General features: G+C 41.2%; 1 protein-coding gene across 1 annotated transcript in view; it reads right to left on the bottom strand.

Moving 5' to 3' along the window:
- Window positions 1–2,654: 2,654 nt before the first annotated feature.
- The window catches only part of FASTKD3 (FAST kinase domains 3), a 71,210-nt gene continuing 53,005 nt past the window's right edge, over window positions 2,655–20,859 (bottom strand). Inside the window, exons 6-7 of the mRNA XM_075826915.1 lie at window positions 13,361–13,475; window positions 2,655–3,490 (exon numbers count right to left, since the gene is read on the bottom strand). Coding sequence (XP_075683030.1) covers window positions 3,392–3,490; window positions 13,361–13,475 — 214 coding nt within the window. The 3' untranslated portion in view covers window positions 2,655–3,391. The remainder of the gene's footprint in view (window positions 3,491–13,360; window positions 13,476–20,859) is intronic.

Genomic DNA, 20,859 nt, shown 5'->3' with positions numbered 1-20,859 from the left:
TATATATATTTATTTTATTTTGAGCAGGTAGTGGTTAATTCTACTGATTACAGTATTTGGTCTCTCTTTTACTACCACTGGTGCAATTAGGTAAAACGAAATTTGTTGGTTGCTTGCCTGTCCTTATACAGTTTTAATGATAACATTGATATAGTGGCAATTGTCTATTAGTTTACGATTATCAGTGATCTTCATATTGACATATGCTGGGAAGACACAGATGTGTTCCCTGATAGCCTAAACACTAGCAGTAGTAAAATGTAGTATTAAAAGTAGTAAAACTCATTCCCTAGTCAACGTATATTTCTGGTGAACAGTTGGGAGGTATGTTTTGTGACATTTCTTATCAAATTTGAAAAGTTTCGAGAAAAGTGGCCATGGTGTCCCAGGAAATGTAGTTTAAGCAAATGTATAAATAGAATTGCATAAACTTATGGTCCTAATAAGGGCCTGATCGTAGAATGCGTAAAAATACTTTTTTTTTGTCCGAGTGGTGACAATGTAACAAAAATCATGAAGAGGCGTGCGCCTTTTAATAAATTTGGCACAAATATTTGTCTGTCGTAAATGTGGGCCGATATGTTCAAGTCCTGATTAGGTTGAAGTAGCGCACATGAAAGAAAAGAAGTGTAGCACAAAATATTTTTGGGGCATAACCTAATATATGCACTTTATGGACATGCATAGTGCATAAAAGTCGCCAACGCTGTGCTGACATTAACTGCAGGCCCCCATTTTATGGGGTTATTTTTCAGGGGTTGGCTTAGGCCCCTTAGTTCCAGTGAAGGGAAATCCTAATGCTTCAGAATATCAAGACATTTTGGACCATTATATGCTTCCAACTTTTTGCGATCAGTTTGGGGAAGGCTCTTTTCTGTTCCAGTATCACTGTGAGCCAGTGTACAAATTAAGGTCCATGATGGCATGGTTGGGTGGGTTTGGTGTGGAGGAACTTGACTGGCCTGCACAGAGTCGTGACCTCAACCCTATCAAACACTTTTGGAATAAACTAGAACAGTGATTCAGGACCAGGACCTCCAATCCAACATCAGTGTCTGACCTCACAAAATGCTCTTCTGGATGAATAAGCAAAAATTTCCACAGCCACACTCCAAAACTTGTAGAAAGTCTTCCGAGAAGAGTGGAAACTGTTTTAGCTGCAAAGGGGGTACAACTTCATATTAATGCCGCTGGAGTTACAATGGGATGTCATAAAAGCTCCTGTAAGTGTAATGTTTACTTTTGTCCAAAAAATATTATATAGTGGGGGGAACAGAAATGGAACATAATTTTTAACTTTTCACATATTTGATTTTCATGTTGTTAAAAAGTCGGTGTTCGGGAGTCCTGAAACTGGTTTCCCAAGAACACAAACTTCTGGACACAAGGTAGGGCTTGGCAATTAATCAAAATAAAACCGAAATTCAGTGCAGATAATCCACATCTAATGCATTTTTTTTTTTTTTGGTATGGTTATGTCCTGGTTTCAACTGTATTTGCGCCCTCAGGACACAGATACAGTTGGAACCAATGGTGGAGAAGGGAGCCATCAGCTTCCTGCACAACCATCCACTATGTAACGCTAGCTCTGAGCGGCCTGGCGCAGACAGGCACGATGCAGTGACGTCATTACGCCGAGCCACGCATAGCACAGATTGGAGGAGACCTACCGAGGGATCTCCTCTAATCGTCGTGAGAACGAGGTTAGGCGAGTATTTATTTTATTGTTTTTATTAGGTGGGGCAGCTATGGGGGCATTATACTGTGTGGGGGACAGCTATGGGGGCATTATACTGTGTGCGGGGAAAGCTATGGGGGCAGTATACCGTGTCGAGAGGCACTATAGGGGCATTATACTATTTAGTGGGCACTATGCGGCAATATAATGTGTGGGGGCAGCTAGGGGCCATTGTACTGTGTGGGGGCACTAATCTGTGTGTGGGATCGTGTCAGGGGGTATATTATATGCAGTAGTATACAGCAGGCTAAGGGGATATATATATTAATTAAATGGTGTGGCATGCAAATAGTAGGCGTGGCATGCACAAGGAAGTGGACAAAATAATCGTTCATTAATCGTAATCAAGGTTACATGTTCAATTAATCATGATTTTGATATCGGTCAAAATCTCCCAGCTCTAACTCGCGGTGATGATTAGGCCATCATGTTGTAAACTTAGATCCTTTACACCTGTCCAGAGAAACGGCACTAGCAGGCAGTATTTTTGACAATATGAGAACTTCCTCAGGGACACTTTAAATATATCCGATGAAGCTGTATAGGTGTTGGGTACCATAAGTACAGTCATATTTATATTTTTAAATATAGTACATATAGTTTTTAAATTATTGGTTTAAATATGAGTCAATTCACCTAGTGAAATCTTAATCCTCAGTTCCTGTGTCCAATAAGAAATGTAATAGTGAGAGAGAGAAAAACGCAAGGCGGCATGGAGAAGATAGTAAAGCGTGCTGGTGCTGTGAATTTTATTTTACTAAAGCAGATTTAGTCGAAAGCAGTAGGGTTGGTCAGATTTAGGTTTTCTTTTCTAGGAACTACACATACGATTTTTGGTATGCATTTTGACAGATGATGTCCATTATGTTCATGCTTCAAATATTCACATTTTGAAAGTATTGGAGATATATAGGAATAGACTTGTAAAAATCCTTTATTGAAAAGTTTCATTTTAATCCAGAAGTCACAGTTTTGCTGGATTCACATGGGATGTAAACTGCAGATTTTGCTGTGGATTTCACATTAAAAAGGTTTGAGATTTTTTAAACCAGTACACATTAGGCTTCGTTCACATCTACGTTGGGACTCCGTTCACGGGCTACGTCGGACCTTTCCGTCAGGGGAACCCATGAACGGAATCCAAAACAAAAACAAACGGAAACCATAGGTGGTGTCACCGTTGTGTAAGGGTTCCGTTGTTTTGACGGACTGAATAGCGTAGTTTATTCCTTTGAAAAGACAGAACCCTTAAACAACGGTGACAAACGGAAACCACCGGATCTGTCACCATTGAAATCAATGGTGATGAAAACCTTTCAGTTTGGATTCCGTTCATGGGTTCCCCTGATAGAAAGATCTGATGGAACCCACGAACAGAGTCCCAATGCAGATGTGATCAAAGCCTTAAAGCGGAATGCATAGTTTCAAATATATAGAGCCAAAAAACTCAAATTTGAGTAAGTAAAGAAAGTTAAAACCTGAAACTGGAAAAAATACAGAACTGTCGTTCAACTACTGATACATTAACTGCATAGTTCAATACATTAAAAAAACATAGGGTAACAATTTTTGCTCATCACATTTACATTGCTTCGTTTATTTGTAAGCAAACATTCTAGACGTGTATGTGCATACATGGCTGCTATGTAGTTATTACCATTTCATTCTGTATGAGTGGGGAAAAATTTTCTTGTGAAGATATTCAACAACTTCTTCATTATTGTGCAAGTTATCAATTTCATAGAAAGGTATCTGAAATGGAAAAAAACGTTTCTATTAGTATGGTAATTTTACATGCAACAACACAGCTATAAACCGCACAAGAAATGCATCCTTAACCCCTTAAGGACGCAGCCTAGTTTGGGCCTTAAGGCTCAGAGCCAATTTTTCAAATCTGACATATTTCACTTTATGTGGTAATAACGTCGGAATGCTTAAACCTATCCAAGCGATTTTGAGATTGTTTTCTCGTGACACTTTGGGCTTCATGTTCGTGGTAAAATTTGGTCGATATATTCAGTCTTTATTTGTGAAAAATTGCAAAATTTAGAGAAAATTTACAAAAAATAGCATTTTTCAGAATTTAAATGCATCTGCTTGAAAAACAGACGGTTATACCACCCAAAATAGTTACTAGTTCACATTCCCCATATGTCTACTTTAGATTGGCATCGTTTTTTGAACATTATTTTATTTTTCTTGGACGTTACAAGGCTTAGAACATAAACAGCAATTTCTCATATTTTCCCCAAAAATTCAAAAGCCTCTTTTTTTTAGGTACCAGTTCAGTTCTGAAGTGACTTTGAGGGGCCTATATATTAGAAACCCCCATCAAACACACAAACTAGACCCCTCAAAGTATTCAAAACAGCATTTAGGAAGTTTATTAACCCTTTAGGTGTTTCACAGGGATTTAAAGCAATGTGAAATGTACAAATTTTATTTTTTGGTCAGAAAATCCTTTTTATTTAATTTTTTCCTGTTAAACAGAGAAACGCAACTCAAAACTTATTGCCCAGATTCTTTAGTTTTTTTTAAGGTACCTGTTCAGTTCTGAAGTGGATTTGAGGGGCCTATGTATTAGAAACCCCCATAAACACCCCATTTTAAAAACTAGACCCCTCAAAGTATTCAAAACAGCATTTAGAAAGTTTTTTAACCCTTCAGGCATTTCACAGGAATTAAAGCAAAGTGGAAATGAAATTTGCAAATTTCATTTTTTCTGCTGAATTTCATTTTTATTAAAAAAATTTCTGTAACAGAGAAGGTTTTACCAGAGAAATACTACTAAATATGTATTGTCCAGATTCTGCAGTTTTTAGAAATGTCCCACATGTGGCCCTACTGCGCTCGTGGACTAAAACACAAGCCCTAGAAGCAAAGAAGCACCCAGTACATTTTGAGTCCTCTTTTTTATTAGAATATATTTTAGGCAGCATGCCAGGTTTGAAGAGGTGTTGAGGTATCAAAACAATGGAAACCCACCAGAAGTGACCCCATTTTGGAAATTACACCCCTCAAGGAATTCATTTATGGTTTTTGTTATCATTTTGACCGCACAGTTTTTTCACAGCACCTATTTGAATTGGGCTGTGAAATGAAAAAAATTATATTTTTTCCAAGAAGATGTCATTTTTGATCAAAATTTCTTATTTTCACAGGGAACAACATACCCCATTTTGTTGCCCAATTTGTCCTTAGTGCGGCAATACCCCATTTGTGGTGATAAACTGCCGTTTGGGCCCATTGGAGGGCTCAGAAGGAAAGGAGCGCTATGTGTTTGTTGGAGTCCAGATTTTGCTGGATTGGTTTTCGGGTGCCATGTTGCATTTGCAGAGCCCCAGAGGTATCAAAGCAATGGAAACCCACCAGAAGTGACCCCATTTTGGAAACTACACCCCTCAAGGAATTAATTTATGGTTTTTGTTATCATTTTGACCGCACAGTTTTTTCACAGCACCTATTTGAATTGGGCTGTGAAATGAAAAAAATGATATTTTTTCCAAGAAGATGTCATTTTTGATCAAAATTTCTTATTTTCACAAGGAACAACATACCCCATTTTGTTGTCCAATTTGTCCTTAGTGCGGCAATACCCCATTTGTGGTGATAAACTGCCGTTTGGGCCCATGGGAGGGCTCAGAAGGAAAGGACCACCATTTGGCCTACTGGAGCTTTTCTGGTGCTAAGTCATGTATGCAGAAGCCCCTGAGGTACCAGTACAGTTGAAACCCCCGAGAAGTGACCCCATTTTAAAAACTACACCCCTTAAGACATTCATCTAGAGGTGTAGTGAGCATTTTGACCCCACAGGTACTGTGTAAAAGATAATGCGCAGCAGATGGTGCAGTGTGAGATTTGCAATTTTATATATATATATATATATATATATATATATATATATATGCCATTTCAGTGTCCAATATATTGTGCCCAGCATGCGCCACCGGAGATATACACCCCTTAAATTGTAATGTGGGTTCTCCTGGGTACGGCAATACCCTACATGTGGCTGTTATCAGCTGCCTGGGCATACGGCAGGGCTCAGAAGGGAAAGATGAGGGGGGTAAGCTGTGCGGAGTGCATCAGGGTAAATTAAAAGTCAAGGGGTGTATGATACATTTTAAAACAATCTTTTATACAGAGCCCTGGTTTTTCGGGACACGTGTCGCATTCGTATATTGTGTTCTTCCTTATCCCCCTCTTATAGCAGACTCTGCACCTCTTTTGACTCTTTCCCTTTCCACCGGTTTGGGGAACTTCTCCTGGAAAGTGTTGCCCTGGTACGATGCGTGTGGCCCCGCTTCCAGAAGTACTGGGTGCCCCCCCTTCCTGGTCCCTAAAGATTAGATCTTGAAATTCCAGGAAAGTTCCCCTCTGGCCTGCACATCGACGTAGCACGTACGCATTGTACAATGCCATCTGTATGATGTGCCCGGCCAGCTTCTTATACCACACCGCATGGCGCTGTAGGGCTTCAGAACTTGATCTGACAAGTCCATCCCTCCCATGTACCTATTGTAGTCCAGGATGCAGTCTGGTTTGGGGGTGGCCTTTCCTTCATATATCTTAAACCTGTAGGTATACCCTGATGCACTCTCGCACAGCTTATACATCTTCACGCCATACCTTGCCCTCTTACCCGGCAGGTACTGGCGGAATTGAACCCTCCCTTTAAAATGTACCAGGGACTCATCAATAGAAATACACTTCTCGGGGGTGTATGCTTGGGAAATCCGGGCACTGGAACGGTCTAATAGGGGTCTCCGTTTATACAAACGGTCAAAACTGGGGCCATCTCGGGGTGGGCACGGCTCATTAGCAGTATAATGTAAGAAGCGAAGTTTTGCCTCATTTATTTATTTTTTTAGGTTCCAGTTCAGTTGTGAAGTTGCTTTGAGGGACCCATATATTAAACACCCCCATCAAACACCCCATTTTAGAAACTAGACCCCTCAAAGTATTCACAACAGCATTTAGAAAGTTTATGAACCCTTTAGGTGTTTCACAGAAATTTAGAGCAAAGTAGAGGTGAAATTTACTTTTTTTTTTTTGTCAGAAAATCCTCTTTATACCATTTTTTTTTATAACACAAAAGGATTTATCAGAGAAATGCAACTTAGTACTTATTACCCAGATTCTGCAGTTTTTAGAAATATCCCACATGTGGCCCTCGGGCGGTAATGGACTGAAGCGCCGGCCTCCGAAGCAAAGGAGCACCTAGTGGATTTTGAGCCCTCTTTTTTATTAGGCACCATGTCCGGTTTGAAGAGGTCTTGTGGTGCCAAAACATTGGGAACCCCCCAAAAGTGACCCCAATTTGGAAACTAGACCCCTTGAGGAATCCATTGTAGTTTTCTTGGGGTGCATGCGGCTTTTTGATCAGTTTTTATTCTATTTTTAGGTGGCGTGGTGACTAAAAAACAGCAATTCTACTATTGTTTTTTTATTCTATTTTTTTTACAGCGTTCACCGTGCGCTATAAATGACATATTCACTTTATTCTGCGGGGCGATACGATTACGGCGATACCAGATGTTTATAGTTTTTTTTTATGTCTTATGGCGTTTGCACAATAAAATACGTTTTGTAAACAATCATTCACTATTTGTGTTACCTTATTCTAAGAGCCAGAACGTTTTTATTTTTCAATCAATAAAGCCGTGCGAGGACTTATTTTTTGCGTAACAAACTGTAGTTTCGATCAGGACCATTTTTCGGTACATGCGACTTTTTGATCTCTTTTTATTCCATTTTTTGGGAGGTGAAGTGACCAAACAATTGTTATTGTGGTACGGTTTATTATTATTTTTTTTTACGGCGTTCACCGTGCGGGATAAATAATTAAATAATTGTGTAGTTCAGGCTGTTACGGACGCGGCGATACCAATTATGTATAGTTTATTTGTTTGTTTATATATTTTTATTAATAATAAAGGACTGATAAGGGAAAAGGGGGGATTTTTACTTTTAATACTTTTAAAACTTTTATTTTCTTATTTTTACACAACTTTTTTTAACTTTTTTTTTACTTTATTACTTTGTCCCACTAGGGGACTTGAGGGCAGGAGGCCCTGATCGCTATTCTAATACACTGCACTACATGCGTAGTGCAGTGTATTAGAACTGTCAGCTACTCACTGACAGCAAGCATAGTGGGTCCTGACGTTGTCAGGACCCACTAGGCTTCCGTCTATGGCATAGCCGGACGCCATTGTTTGGTGTCCGGTTGCCATAGTCACCATCGCCGGCCGCTATCGTGTAGCAGGCCGGCGATGGCGGATTAACCCCTAAGAAGCCGCGATCGCTATTGAACGCGGCTTCTGAGGGGTTAATCGGCGGGGGAGCTCCGCGATCGGTCCCGGCACATTGAGCAGTGATAGTCTGCTGTCGGAAACAGCAGCTATCACAGCTCATGAACGCGCCCCGCGCGAACGGCGCCGTGTTTACTCCATGACATACTATTATGTCATGGAGCGCGAACGATACACTTACCATGACATAATAGTATGTCCTGGAGCGTTAAGGGGTTAAGGTGAATGTTAACCAATTTTTTATCTGAATTAGTCCAAAATGTTGAGCTGATATCTTTATAGCAGTTACAGCAGTGGCGTAGCCATAGTGGTCGCAACGGTCGCAGTTGCGACCGCACCCATAAGCCTGGTGGGGCCCTGTTGCCACACAGCGCTGGTCCCGCTTCCAACTCTGTGTCCTCAGGAAAAAGCTGAAATTTGCTGGAATGGTTGGCAGACATCATGTAACATTTGAAAAGCCCCTGATGGACTAAAAGAGTGGAACCCAACAAAACTGACCCTATTTGGGAAACTTCACCCCTCAAGGAATTTATCTAGGGGTATAGTAAGCCTTTTGAACCCACAGGTTTTTTTTCCAGATATTATTCGAACTAGGCCGTAAAAATGAAAGAAGAAAAAAAGGAGGAGATAAAAATTTAGGAGAATTTTTTTTTTGTTTAAAAATAAATGTCCAATATAAAACTGTAAAAAATTCCTGACTACCTGACACTAACAAATAAACCCTAATGTTATATATTGGGATAAAACTGTAGCATTAAAAAAATTGACTGCAATAAATTTGAACTACAATGCTATAAAAAATTTAGTGACGAACTTCAGTAAAAAAAAAACAAAAAACTGAACATTAGTCATTAACTGACGCTAACAATTTACACTAAAACTGAATTGCTATCAAAAAGTTAGTAAGCGAATTTCAGTAAAAAAAAATAAGAAATGCACGTCCGTCACTAATTGTCGCTAACTGTAACGCTATCAATTTGCATTAAAACTGTAGAAACACTGTATCAAACAAATTACCACTGAGACTGACTATAGTTTCAGCACTTAATGGCCGCAGGATGCAGACGGGAAGATGGTGCAGTAAAAACAGGCCAAACAAAAAAACCTGCGCCAAAAAATTAGCACAGCACAGTGATGGCAGTCACGATCAGTGTTCAAGCGGCCGCAGGACACACACAGGGAATTAGTGCTAGGAAGATGGAAAAAAAAGCAAAAAAAACCCCAAACCCAGCGTCAAAATTATTACCACAGATGTCGATCAGTGATGGCGATTACTGATCAGCACTCAGTGGCGCAGGTCGCACACAGGAAAAAGGTGCAGAACGCTAAAAAAATTCTGTGCCAACAATTAAGCAGAAAGTGCTGATCCACGATGGCGGTCACTAATCAGCACTCAGCATCCGCAGGATAGACATGGGGGTAGGGGGTACAGAAACAGGGGCAGGAAAATTTAGGGACAGATTGCAGTGCTGCTGTTATAAAAAAAAATAAAAAATCAGCAGCACAGTTGATGATGATGATCACTCAATGAGCTGTCCTAGACTGCACCAATCACTACCATTTCACTGTGCCTTTGGATCGCTTTCACAATATACTGCAATACTAATATATCCATGCTACACCCCCACCCCCGCCGTATATATTATATATATATATATATATATATATATATATATATATATACACACACACACACACACACACACACACACACACACACACACACGGATGTCGGGAAGGGGCTAGTATGAAGTAAAGAGAGGATTGATTTTATCCAGTTGATGTGTTGCTATTTTTTCTAGCTCTTCAGAAGGATAGTACATACAATATATGGCCAAAAGTATGTAGACACCCCTCCCAATTATTGAGTCCGGGTGTTTTGGTTACACCCATTGCAAACAGATGCATAAAATCAAGAACAGAGACATGTAATCTCCATTGACAAAAATTGGTAGTAGTATGGGTCGTACTAAAGAGATCAGTGACTTTAAACATGGAACCGCTATTGGATGCCACCTTTGTCACAAGTCAGTCTGTGAAATTTGTAATGCCATGTTCACACATCATACTTTCAGGCGTATTTCGGAGTGCAAAATGTGCGTTTTTACGCTCCGAAATAACTTGAAATGCGCGTGCTAATAGATTCTCATTGATTTCAATAGTAAATACACTGTGTAGTTTATACGAGGCATATTTTTACACTGCTGAATTAAAAAATTATCCGTAAAAATAAGCTTAGTAAAAAAGAAGTGGCTTGACGCAAAGTGTTTTACAAGCTGATATTTCTGATTGACACTTCAAAAAATGCTTCGAAAATACGCTTCACAAAAGCTTACAAAATTCGAAAACACTTTAAAATATTTCCGAAAACACCAGGATTATATAGAGGCTTTTTCTTCGTGTTTTTCAGCTTGAAAAAATTTAGTGCAAACATAGCCTTATTGTGCAATGGAAGCCAAGAAGCGGTTGGACAAGCAAACTCACAGAGCAGGGCTGCCAAGTGCTTGTAGGAGAAAATCATTGCTCTCATGGAGAAGAAGGGCTTGTCCACACGTAGCAGAATTGCTGCGTATTTTCCGTCCGTAATTGAGCATGGAAAATACGCAGCAGAATACAGTAGCAGCAAAGTGGGTGAGATTTAACAAATCACCGCCACACGCTGTGTAAGAATTCCGACCAAAATTTGACCTGCGGTGCGTATTTTTCGGACCGCAGCATGTCAAATCCTGCTGCGGAATGTGGACTGAATTGCTGCGTTTTCCAGAGATGTCACCATCTCCCAGCATTGAGAAAAACGCAGCAAAAAACGCATCATTTTCTGCAGTCAAAAACGCTGGAAATGGTGCGGTTTTTCCACAGTGGATTCTCTACTACTTTTTATGGAATTGCTGCAGAAATTTTCTGTAACAATTCTGTTACGTGTGGACAAGCCCTAAGGCATCCCTTTGTTCCCCTCTGTGTCTATCCAACCACCGTTGCCTTGTCTGCCCCCTTGTGTGTGTGCTTGTACATAGTGGCAGTGGTGGTAAGCACAGTGGCGTAGCTATAGGGGTCGCAATTGCGACCGTGCCCCCGTTGCCACACAGCACTGACTGCGCTTAAACTGTATTTGCATCCTCAGAACGCAAATACAGTTCAGTGCAATGCTGGAGCCTTGCTCCAGCATTCACTGTGCCGCGAGAGGCTCAGCGCAGGCAGGCGCGATGTAGTGACGTCATCGCCTGTCTGCGCTGAGTCACTCACATGACAGCCTGGAGAAGGATTCTCCGCCCGGCGTGGGAACGGTGATAGGTAAGTAATTATCTTTCTATTAGGTACGTCCATATGGGGCATTATACGGAGTATGGGAGGGGGGCTCATATTGGGGCACTATACTGGGTATGGGAGAGGGGCCTCATATGGTAGCTGCTGAGGGGCATTATACTGTATATGGGGCATTATACTTTATAGGACCGCTGAAGGGGGCATTATACTGTATGGGGGCATTATACTGTATGGGGGCATTATAATGTATAGGCGCATTATACTATATGGGACAGCTATGGGGGCATTATACTGTATGGGGGAAATATACTGTATGGGCGCATTATACTGTATGGGACAGCTATGGGGGCATTATACTGTATGTGGCAGCTATGGGGGGCATTATACTGTGTGGGGCATTACACTGTATGGGACAGCTATGGAGGGCATTATACTGTATGGGGGGCATTATACTATATGGGACAGCTATGGTGGGCATTATACTGTGTGCGGGCATTATACTGTATGGGATAGCTATAGGGGGCATTATACTGTGTGCAGACATTATACTGTATGTGGCAGCTATGGAGGGCATTATACTGTATGGAACAGCTATGGGAGCATAATATTTTATGGGGTGTTATACTGTATATGGCAGCTATGGAGGCATTATACTCTATGGGCCATTACACTGTATGTGGCAGATATGGAGGGCATTATACTGTATGGGGCAGCTATAGGGGGCATTATACTGTATGGGGGCATTATACTGTATGGGACAGCTATCGGGGGTATTATACTGTATGGGGGCATTATACTGTTTGGGATAGCTATAGGGGCATTATACTGTGTGAGGGCATTATACTGTATGTGGCAGCTATGGAGGGCATTATACTGTATGGGGCAGCTATTGGGGGCATTATACTGTATGGGACAGCTATGGGGGGCATTATACCGTATTGGATAGCTATAGGGGGCATTATACTGTGTGGGGGCATTATACCGTATTGGATAGCTATAGGGGGCATTATACTATGTGGGGGCATTATACTGTAAGCTGGAACATAAATATATGTGGTTATCTTTATTAGCAGATCGCACTGTACAGCGTTCTGCCATTAAAAAGATGGGGATGACGCTGTGTCAGCCCAGTCCTCCTGAAGAGACAGGGAGCTGAAATGATCAGCTCACTGCAACAAAAATGACAAACACAGAATTAGCACTGGGACCCGAATAAAGGAAGCTTCCTTCCTAAACTTGGGCTGTTGCCATAGCGATGTCACGAACTTTCAACTGTCACATGGGGGTAGGCATGCTGGAAGAACATGATATGTCCTCCTAGAACTCCTCGGTATGCAGATCACTGCTAATAGTGATCTAATAGCCGGCAGGCATTAAATCACTATTACCGGTAAGTAAGGAAAAAAAATGAGAAAAAATAAAAACAAATAAAAAAAAAAAAAATCTAACCTCCCCCTATTGACATGCATTGCCAGGGACTATACTGTGTGACGCGGACCCATTTTACATGGGTGTCATAGACCTATATAATAATGCGTCCATATCACAATATAGAATTTGTTTCCCTAACCCAGCTCCTATCTGCTCTTATCCCTATAAAATTCCTGCACAAATGTGCGTTGTGTCCATTTACAAATCCAATATACCACCCTAAGGAAAGAGAAAATAAATGGAGACCCTTGTATGGGAGTTATAGTGCTCGGTAGATTGGGCATAGTATTATTCTGGTTCACCTGATATCATCAAATTACAAAAGGAAATTTGCATTCTTCCCCTATTTTTTTGCTAAAGGGTTGAAGTGTACCTGTCTTATGAAAAGTACACTTTTATTACATCTATAATCAGACCTCATAATGCTATAAAGCACTGTGTTATACTATACTTTATCTGTGGACAATAAAATAATTGTAACAAAATATAACAATACAAGAATACAAAAATTAAAAGAATAGGAGACTGAGGAAGACCTGAAATATAATCACAGCAACATTTCTTAGATAAATGAGGTGTTGTACAAATGTTTGAGCTGAAGAACTGGACTCACCTGAACAACTTTATATTCAAGTAATTTCAAATGTCTTTGCTTTATATATTCTTTCCCAAGAAGATTATGGCTGTTAAAGCAAAAATGTTTTTCATCATCCATGCACAGAACTATTCTGTTTAGGGAAAATAAAAAAGGCTGTATATTAATAAAGGGTATAAAATAAACATCCTACAAAACACAGGTATGTTTCTTGTAAGAAACGATTGTCACTTTCGAATAAGGGCCTGTTCACATCAGCGGTAGGTTCCGTTGATGGGTTCAGTCAGACCTTTCCGTCAGGGGAACCCATCAACGGAAAGGCAAACGGAAACCCTAGCTTTGCGTTAGCATTACCATTGATTTCAATGGTAATGCTTCCGTTGCTAATGGTTTCCGTTTTTTTGGGCACAAACCATAGCGCAGTTGACTGCGGTATTGATTCCGCCAAAACATTATGCCAAACCAGCAAATACCGTATTTTTCGGACTATAAGACTCAGTTTTTAGCAAGAATAAATCTTGATAAAAAGTCCCTGCGTCTTATAGTCAGCAGTCAAGGGACCCTGCAGCACCGGGCCCCCTGACCGCTCCTTGCTTAACCCCTTCCCAACCCATGATGTGTCGGCACATCATGGAGCGGGGAGGAGAGGATGTATGGAGCGGGCTCACGTACTGGGCCCTCTCCATACACTGCAGGTATCAGCTTCTGACACGCTGCTCTAACAGCCACAAACATCAACGGCGCTATACCTGGCCGTTTAACTAGTTAAATGCCGCGGTCAATAGCGACCGCGGCATTTATAGTGGTTTCCCATGAAGGACATTTATGTCATTTATGATCTAATGATCGCTGGTTCAAGTCCCCTAGGGGAACTAATAAAATGTGTGGAAAAAAAAAATTAGATACATTTTCAGGAGTGTAAAAAATTATTAAAAGTAAAAGAACAAAACAACAATTTACCCATTTTTACCCAAGCACAATGTAAAAATAAAAAAATAATAAAAACATTGGTATCGCTGCGTCCGTAAAAGTCCGAAACTATTACAATATAGGATTATTTGACTCACACAGTGAATGGCGTAAAAACAATACATTTAAAACCCTAGAATCGTTGTCTTTTGCTCACAATAGCGCTAAAAAGAATTAAATAAAAAGTGATAAAAAAATCGTATTTTCCCAAAAAATGGTGCTAATAGAAACTACAGCTCGTCCCGCAAAAAATAAGACCTCACACCGCTTAAACGATGAAAAAATATAAGTTATGGCTCTCAGAATGTGGTGAAACTGAACAAATTATTTTTTTTAACCAATACTTTTTTCTTTGTAAGAGAAGTAAAATATGAATTTTTTTCCTATTTTCTGTTGTCTAAAACCTGGGTGCGTCTTATAGTCAGGTGTGTCTTATAGTCTGAAAAATACGGTACATATCCCCTTCCAGAAATATTTCTGTTGAAATGCCTGTTTAACCCCTTAATGACCGCCGATAAGCCTTTTCACAGCGGTCATTAGTGGGCTTTATTCTACAGCGCCAACATTCCACGGCGCTGCATCGGAATAAGTAAAACAAAGCAGGGAGCCGTCAAATCTCGCTGCTCTCAGCTGCCAGAGGCAGCTGAGGGCTGGGGGCGTCCCTGCTCGACCGGGTGAGATCGATATTCGTATCGATCTCACCCGTTTAACCCTTCAGATGCGGTGCTCAATAGCGTGCACCGCATCTGAGTGGTTTTGGAGAGAGGGAGGGAGCTCCCTCTCATCCCACTGACACCCGGCGATAAAATTGCCGAGTGTCTGTGTCTCCGATGGCAGCCGGGGGCCTAATAAAGGCCCCCAGGTCTGCCCGTAGTAAATGCCTGCTAGGTCATGCCAGAGGCAAGTTCTAACAGATGCTTGTCCGTTTTAAAAGGATAGGCAGTAATACACTGCAATACAAAAGTATTGCAGTGTATTCTAATAGCGATCAGAGGATCGCATAGTGAAGTCCCCTAGTGGGACTAGTATAAAAATAAAACAAAAGTTGAATAAAGTTAATTTTAAAAAAAAAAGTAAAAAAAAAATAAAAAAATGAAAAAAACACTTTTTCCCCTTACAAAATGTTTACTATTAAAAAAAAAAACACAATAAAGCAAAAAAGTTACACATATTTGGTATCGCCGCGTCTGTAACGACCCCGACTATAAAGCGTTTACATTATTTAACCCACACGGTGAACGCCGTAAAAAATAAAATAAAAACAATGGAAAAATTGCTGTTTTCTGTTAAACCTGACTTTAAAAAAATTTGATAAAAAGTGATCAAAAAGTCGCATCTACTCTCAAATGGTACCAATAAAAACTACAAGTCGTCCCGCAAAAAAAATAGCCCTCATACAACTGCATCGGCGGAACAATAAAATAGTTATGACTCTTCAAATATGGAGACGCAAGAACAAATAATTTTGAAAAAAAGTGTTTTTACTGTGTAAGTAGTAAAACATACAAAATCTATACAAATTTGGTATCTTTGCAATCGTAACAACCCGCTGAATAAAGTTATTTTGTTATTTATACCACACGGTAAACTACGTAGATTTAGGGCGCAAAAAAAGTGGTGACATTTTAGGTTTCCTTCTATTCCCCCCAAAAAAAGTTAATAAAAGTTAATGAATAAATTATATGTACCCAAAAATGGTGCTATTAAAAAGTACAACTTGTCCCGCAAAAAACAAGACATTATATAGCTATGTCGACGCAATAATAAAAAAGTTATAGCTCTTCGAATGTGACAATGGAAAAATGTAAAAAATGGCTTGGTCATTAGGGCCCAGAATGCAAGCAGGGGGAAGGGGTTAAATCGGGTTATAGAATGAACGGGTTAAACAGCCGCGATCAAAGGAAATTTCGATCTCGGTCCTTGGAGCAGTAGTCCGGCTGTCATCAGACAGCTGAGCCCCGGCTCCAGCCTGCACGGGACTCCCGTGCAGGGCTTAGACTGGGCCGCCGTTCACGGCGGCCTAACCAAAGGCCCATTAGTGCCCGCCATGAAAAGACGTATTGGTGGTCACTAAGAGGTTAGTTTAAACTGGTAACCACCTAAATAGATATACAGGATTACCATTTTAATTGAACTTATTCATTATGTCATCTTTTAAAATATTGGCTTATTTTTTTAAAAAGCTGTCTAAGGCCTCATGCACACGAACGTATTTTTGTCCTCCAGTAAATACTTGCGTAAATACGGGCCCTTGGTCACACGTATTTGACCCGTATTGCACCAGTATTTATGGACCAGTGCCCGTAAATACGGGTCCGGTGTCACCAGTATTCCTCCTGTATTTACGGGCACGTTTTCGCTGCAAAAATTGCACTGCACTAAATCGGCAGCCCTTCTCTCTATCAGTGCAGGATATAGAGAAGGGACAACCCTTTTCGCAGTGAAAAAGAAATTCATACTTATCCGGCCGTTGTCTTGGTGATGCGTCCCTCTCTTGACATCCAGTCCGACCTCCCTGGATGACGCGGCAGTCCATGTGACCGCTGCAGCCAGTGATTGGCCTGTGATTGGCTGCAGCGGTCACATGGGATGAAACGTCATCCCCGGGAGGCCGGAAGAAGAAGAAGAAGAGTTCTGGGTAAGTTAACTTTTAATACTATTAACTCCAGCGGTAGTGACTGTCCCGGGTGCTGAGAGTTACTGCCGATCAGTTAACTCTTTCAGCACCCTGAACAGTGACTATCCTCTGACGTTGCCTAGCAACACTCCCGTAATTATGGGTGCACACACGTAGCCACCCGTAATTACGGGAGCCCCATAGACTTCTGTGGGCCTGCCCGTGCCGTTATTATGGCCTGAAATAGGACATGTTCTATATTTTTCAATGTCACGGGCACCTTCCCGTAAGCAAACGGGAAGGTACCCGTGGCCAATAGAAGTCTATGGGCCCGTAATTACGTTCGTGTGCATGAGGCCTGAATAGTACAGTTGACATTCCACATCTGGGGGCATATTATAGGTAGCTACCCTGCAAGTCAATGTCAGACCCATTAACCTTTTCAGGACCGACCCTATATTGTCCTTCAGGATACAGCCCCATTTTTCAAATCTTAACATGTGTCACGTTCTGTGGTAATAACTTTGAAATGCTTTTACTTATCCAAGTGCTTCTGAGATCGCTTTTTGGGAACACTTTGTTCTTAAGGTTAGTGGTAAATTTTGGTCGATATGTTTACTCTTTATTTATAAAGAAAATCCAAAATTGAAAGACCTTTTTTTTAAAAAAAAATTGCATTTTCCTACATTTGAAATACTCTGGTTCTAAAATGGATAATGCATATATTATACCCCTAATACACAAATTAGTAAATAATTAAAGTTTACCATGTCTTCTTTATGTATGCATACATTTTTTAAATTTAATTCTATATTTCATAGGACGTTATCAAGCTTATAAGTTTATTCAACAAAATTTGCAAAACATATGTTTTTAGGCACCACTTCAGTTTTGAAGTGGCTTTAAGGGGCCTATATTTTTGAATCCCCTCATAAATCACCCATTTTAAAAACTCCACCCCTAAAAGTACCCAATACAGCATTCAGGAGCCATGTTAACCCTTTAGGTGTTTCACAGGCATGATTGCAAAGTGGAGGTAAGATTAACCAATTTTTTTGCATATATTTTATTTATTGCAAAACACAACAAGTTTTGTGACACTGTAATGCCTTAAAAGTCAAGATGAAGATGGCTACATCTGTATGGCCCTAGTGTGCTACGTGACTAAAACACAGGCCTCAGAAATGAAGGAGCACCTTGTGGATTTTGGTGCCTCCTTTGTATTCAGATTTTTTCCAGGCACCATGTTTGAAGAGGCCTTGAGTTGCCAAAACATACACCCCAAAAAAAGACGACACCCCTCAAGGAATGTATCTAGGGGTGTAGTAAGCATTCTGACCCCACAGGTGAAGCATTCAAATGAAAAATATTTTTTTCCCAATAATATGTAGTTTTAGCTCAAAATGCTTCATTAATACAAGGAAGTCAGTAAAAAAAAAACAGCAATTGTTAGGTAATTTCTCCTGAGGACTAAAATACCCCATATGTGGTCATAAACTGCTGTTTGGATACAAAGTAGGGCTCAGAAGGGAGCGCAGATTTTTCTGGAATGGCTTTCTGATGCCATGACGTATTTGCAAAACCCCTGAAGTACCAGTACAGTGGAATGCTAAAAAGTTATATTTAGTAAACTACACCCCTCAGGAATATAAATATTTTGTTATTTTATTCTATTAATTTATTAGAATTAGACTGTAAAAATTGAAAATATTTTTTTTTGCCAATGATATGTGGTTTTAGCGAACATTTTTCATTTTCACAAGGACTATAGGTGAGAAAGCACCCCATTATGTGTTATGCAATTTCTCTTGCGTATGGTAACACCCCATATATGGTTGTAAACTGCCGTAGAAAGCCTCCGCAAAAGATAGAACATGTCCTATTTTTTGCTTTTTTACTGACCGTGTTCTCATACTTTATATTATGGGCACGGTCGTGTGCAGGGGGCCTAAAGGACTTGATCAGGGAAACAGGGTGATTCTTGTTTTAATTACTTAAAACATTAGTTTATTATAACTATTTTTTTTTTTACACCTACTAGGGGGCTTGGAGGCCTAATCTTCTGATCGGAGGTATAATACATTGCACTACTTATGTAGTGCAATGTATTGTAACTGTCATTTTTCCACTAACAGCTTATTAGGTACTGCCTTTGCTAGGGCCTAATAGGCTTCCTTACATGGCTGACCAGGAGGCTATTGTTAGGCTTCCTGGTTCCCGAAGCAACCATCGGTACCCCGCAATCACTCTGGGGGGGTGTGGTGATATGGTCTCTCAGCATCTAAGGGGTTGAACGTCAGCGATTTGGACAAAACGCCGTTCTCTGCCATTATATCCGACACGCACTGCAGATGGCGTGGGCACAGCTCCTGTGCCCGCTTCATCTTCAGGGCGTAATTGTATGCCCATTTGCATTGAAACATGCTTAACATGGGTGTACAGTTACAGATTCTAGCTTTTCTGCTGCCTGAGGCGAAATCTGAAATGGCGCCTCCCAGATCTTGATTGATATCCTCCCGGCTGTTCTACATCACTACCAGCCTCCTCCAACTCTTGCGGATGTGCCGTTGCAGAGTATACCTTGCTACGCAGTGCCTGCCCTTGGAGTACAAGGCAATAGCGCATCCGAGAAAGCTGGAGGAGACTGGTAGTGATGTAAAACAGTCAGGAAGATGTCAATCAAGCATGGAAAGTTGGGTTTGGAGGCAAGACTATGTGACTCTTCAGGATAGCGCCACCGTCCCATGACCCTTTAAAGACTAATTAGCATAAAGCGTGCGCTGTTTTTTAAAGTTGACTTTAAAGCGTTTGCTGTATCTGAAAAAAACATACAGGGGAATGTTTGGAAATACTGTCAGGTCATGTATTACGGCATGGTGGTGGTTCAAGGGATTAAAACTACCAGCCAGGTTCCCATTAAATAGACAATGAATTGTAGCAATTCCATCTGCCCTGTAATTTTGTTATTGTAAATATATCCTATATAATTACAGCAACAGAACCAAGCTCACATATATTATATATACACACACACACACACACACACACACACACACACACACACACACACACACACACACAGACACACAATACCAGAACAGAGCTCAGTACATAAATACAGCAACAGAACCAAGCTCCGTACATAAATACTCCAGAATCAAGCTCAGTACATAAAGACAGCATGAGACCGAAGCTCAGTACATAAATACAGCTCAGGAAACAAGTTCAGTACATAAATACAACACCAAAACCAAGCTCAGTACATAAATAAAACACCAGAACCAAGCTCAGTACATAAATACAGTACCAGAACCAAGCTCAGTACATAAATGAAGTACCAGCACAAAGACCGCTCAGGACAGAGATCATTTGCAAATTCAGTGTAACCCCTGCCGTATAGGTTTGTACAGTAGTAGACTGCGCCCCTGGAGACAGCGCTCCACATAGCGCCCCCTGGACACAGCGCTCCACATAGCGCCCCCTGGACACAGCGCTCCACATAGCGCCCCCTGGACACAGCGCTCCACATAGCGCCCCCTGGACACAGCGCTCCACATAGCGCCCCCTGGACACAGCGCTCCACATAGCGCCCCCTGGACACAGCGCTCCACATAGAGCCCCCTGGACACAGCGCTCCACATAGAGCCCCCTGGACACAGCGCTCCACATAGAGCCCCCTGGAGACAGCGCTCCACATAGAGCCCCCTGGAGACAGCGCTCCACATAGAGCCCCCTGGAGACAGCGCTCCACATAGAGCCCCCTGGAGACAGCGCTCCACATAGAGCCCCCTGGAGACAGCGCTCCACATAGAGCCCCCTGGAGACAGCGCTCCACATAGAGCCCCCTGGAGACAGCGCTCCACATAGAGCCCCCTGGAGACAGCGCTCCACATAGAGCCCCCTGGAGACAGCGCTCCACATAGAGCCCCCT

The sequence above is a fragment of the Rhinoderma darwinii genome, chromosome 5 (assembly GCF_050947455.1).
Source record: "Rhinoderma darwinii isolate aRhiDar2 chromosome 5, aRhiDar2.hap1, whole genome shotgun sequence".
Lineage (NCBI taxonomy): Eukaryota > Metazoa > Chordata > Amphibia > Anura > Rhinodermatidae > Rhinoderma > Rhinoderma darwinii.
The sequence above is the reverse complement of the archived record's forward strand: the minus strand, read 5'-3'. Positions and strand labels throughout refer to the sequence as shown.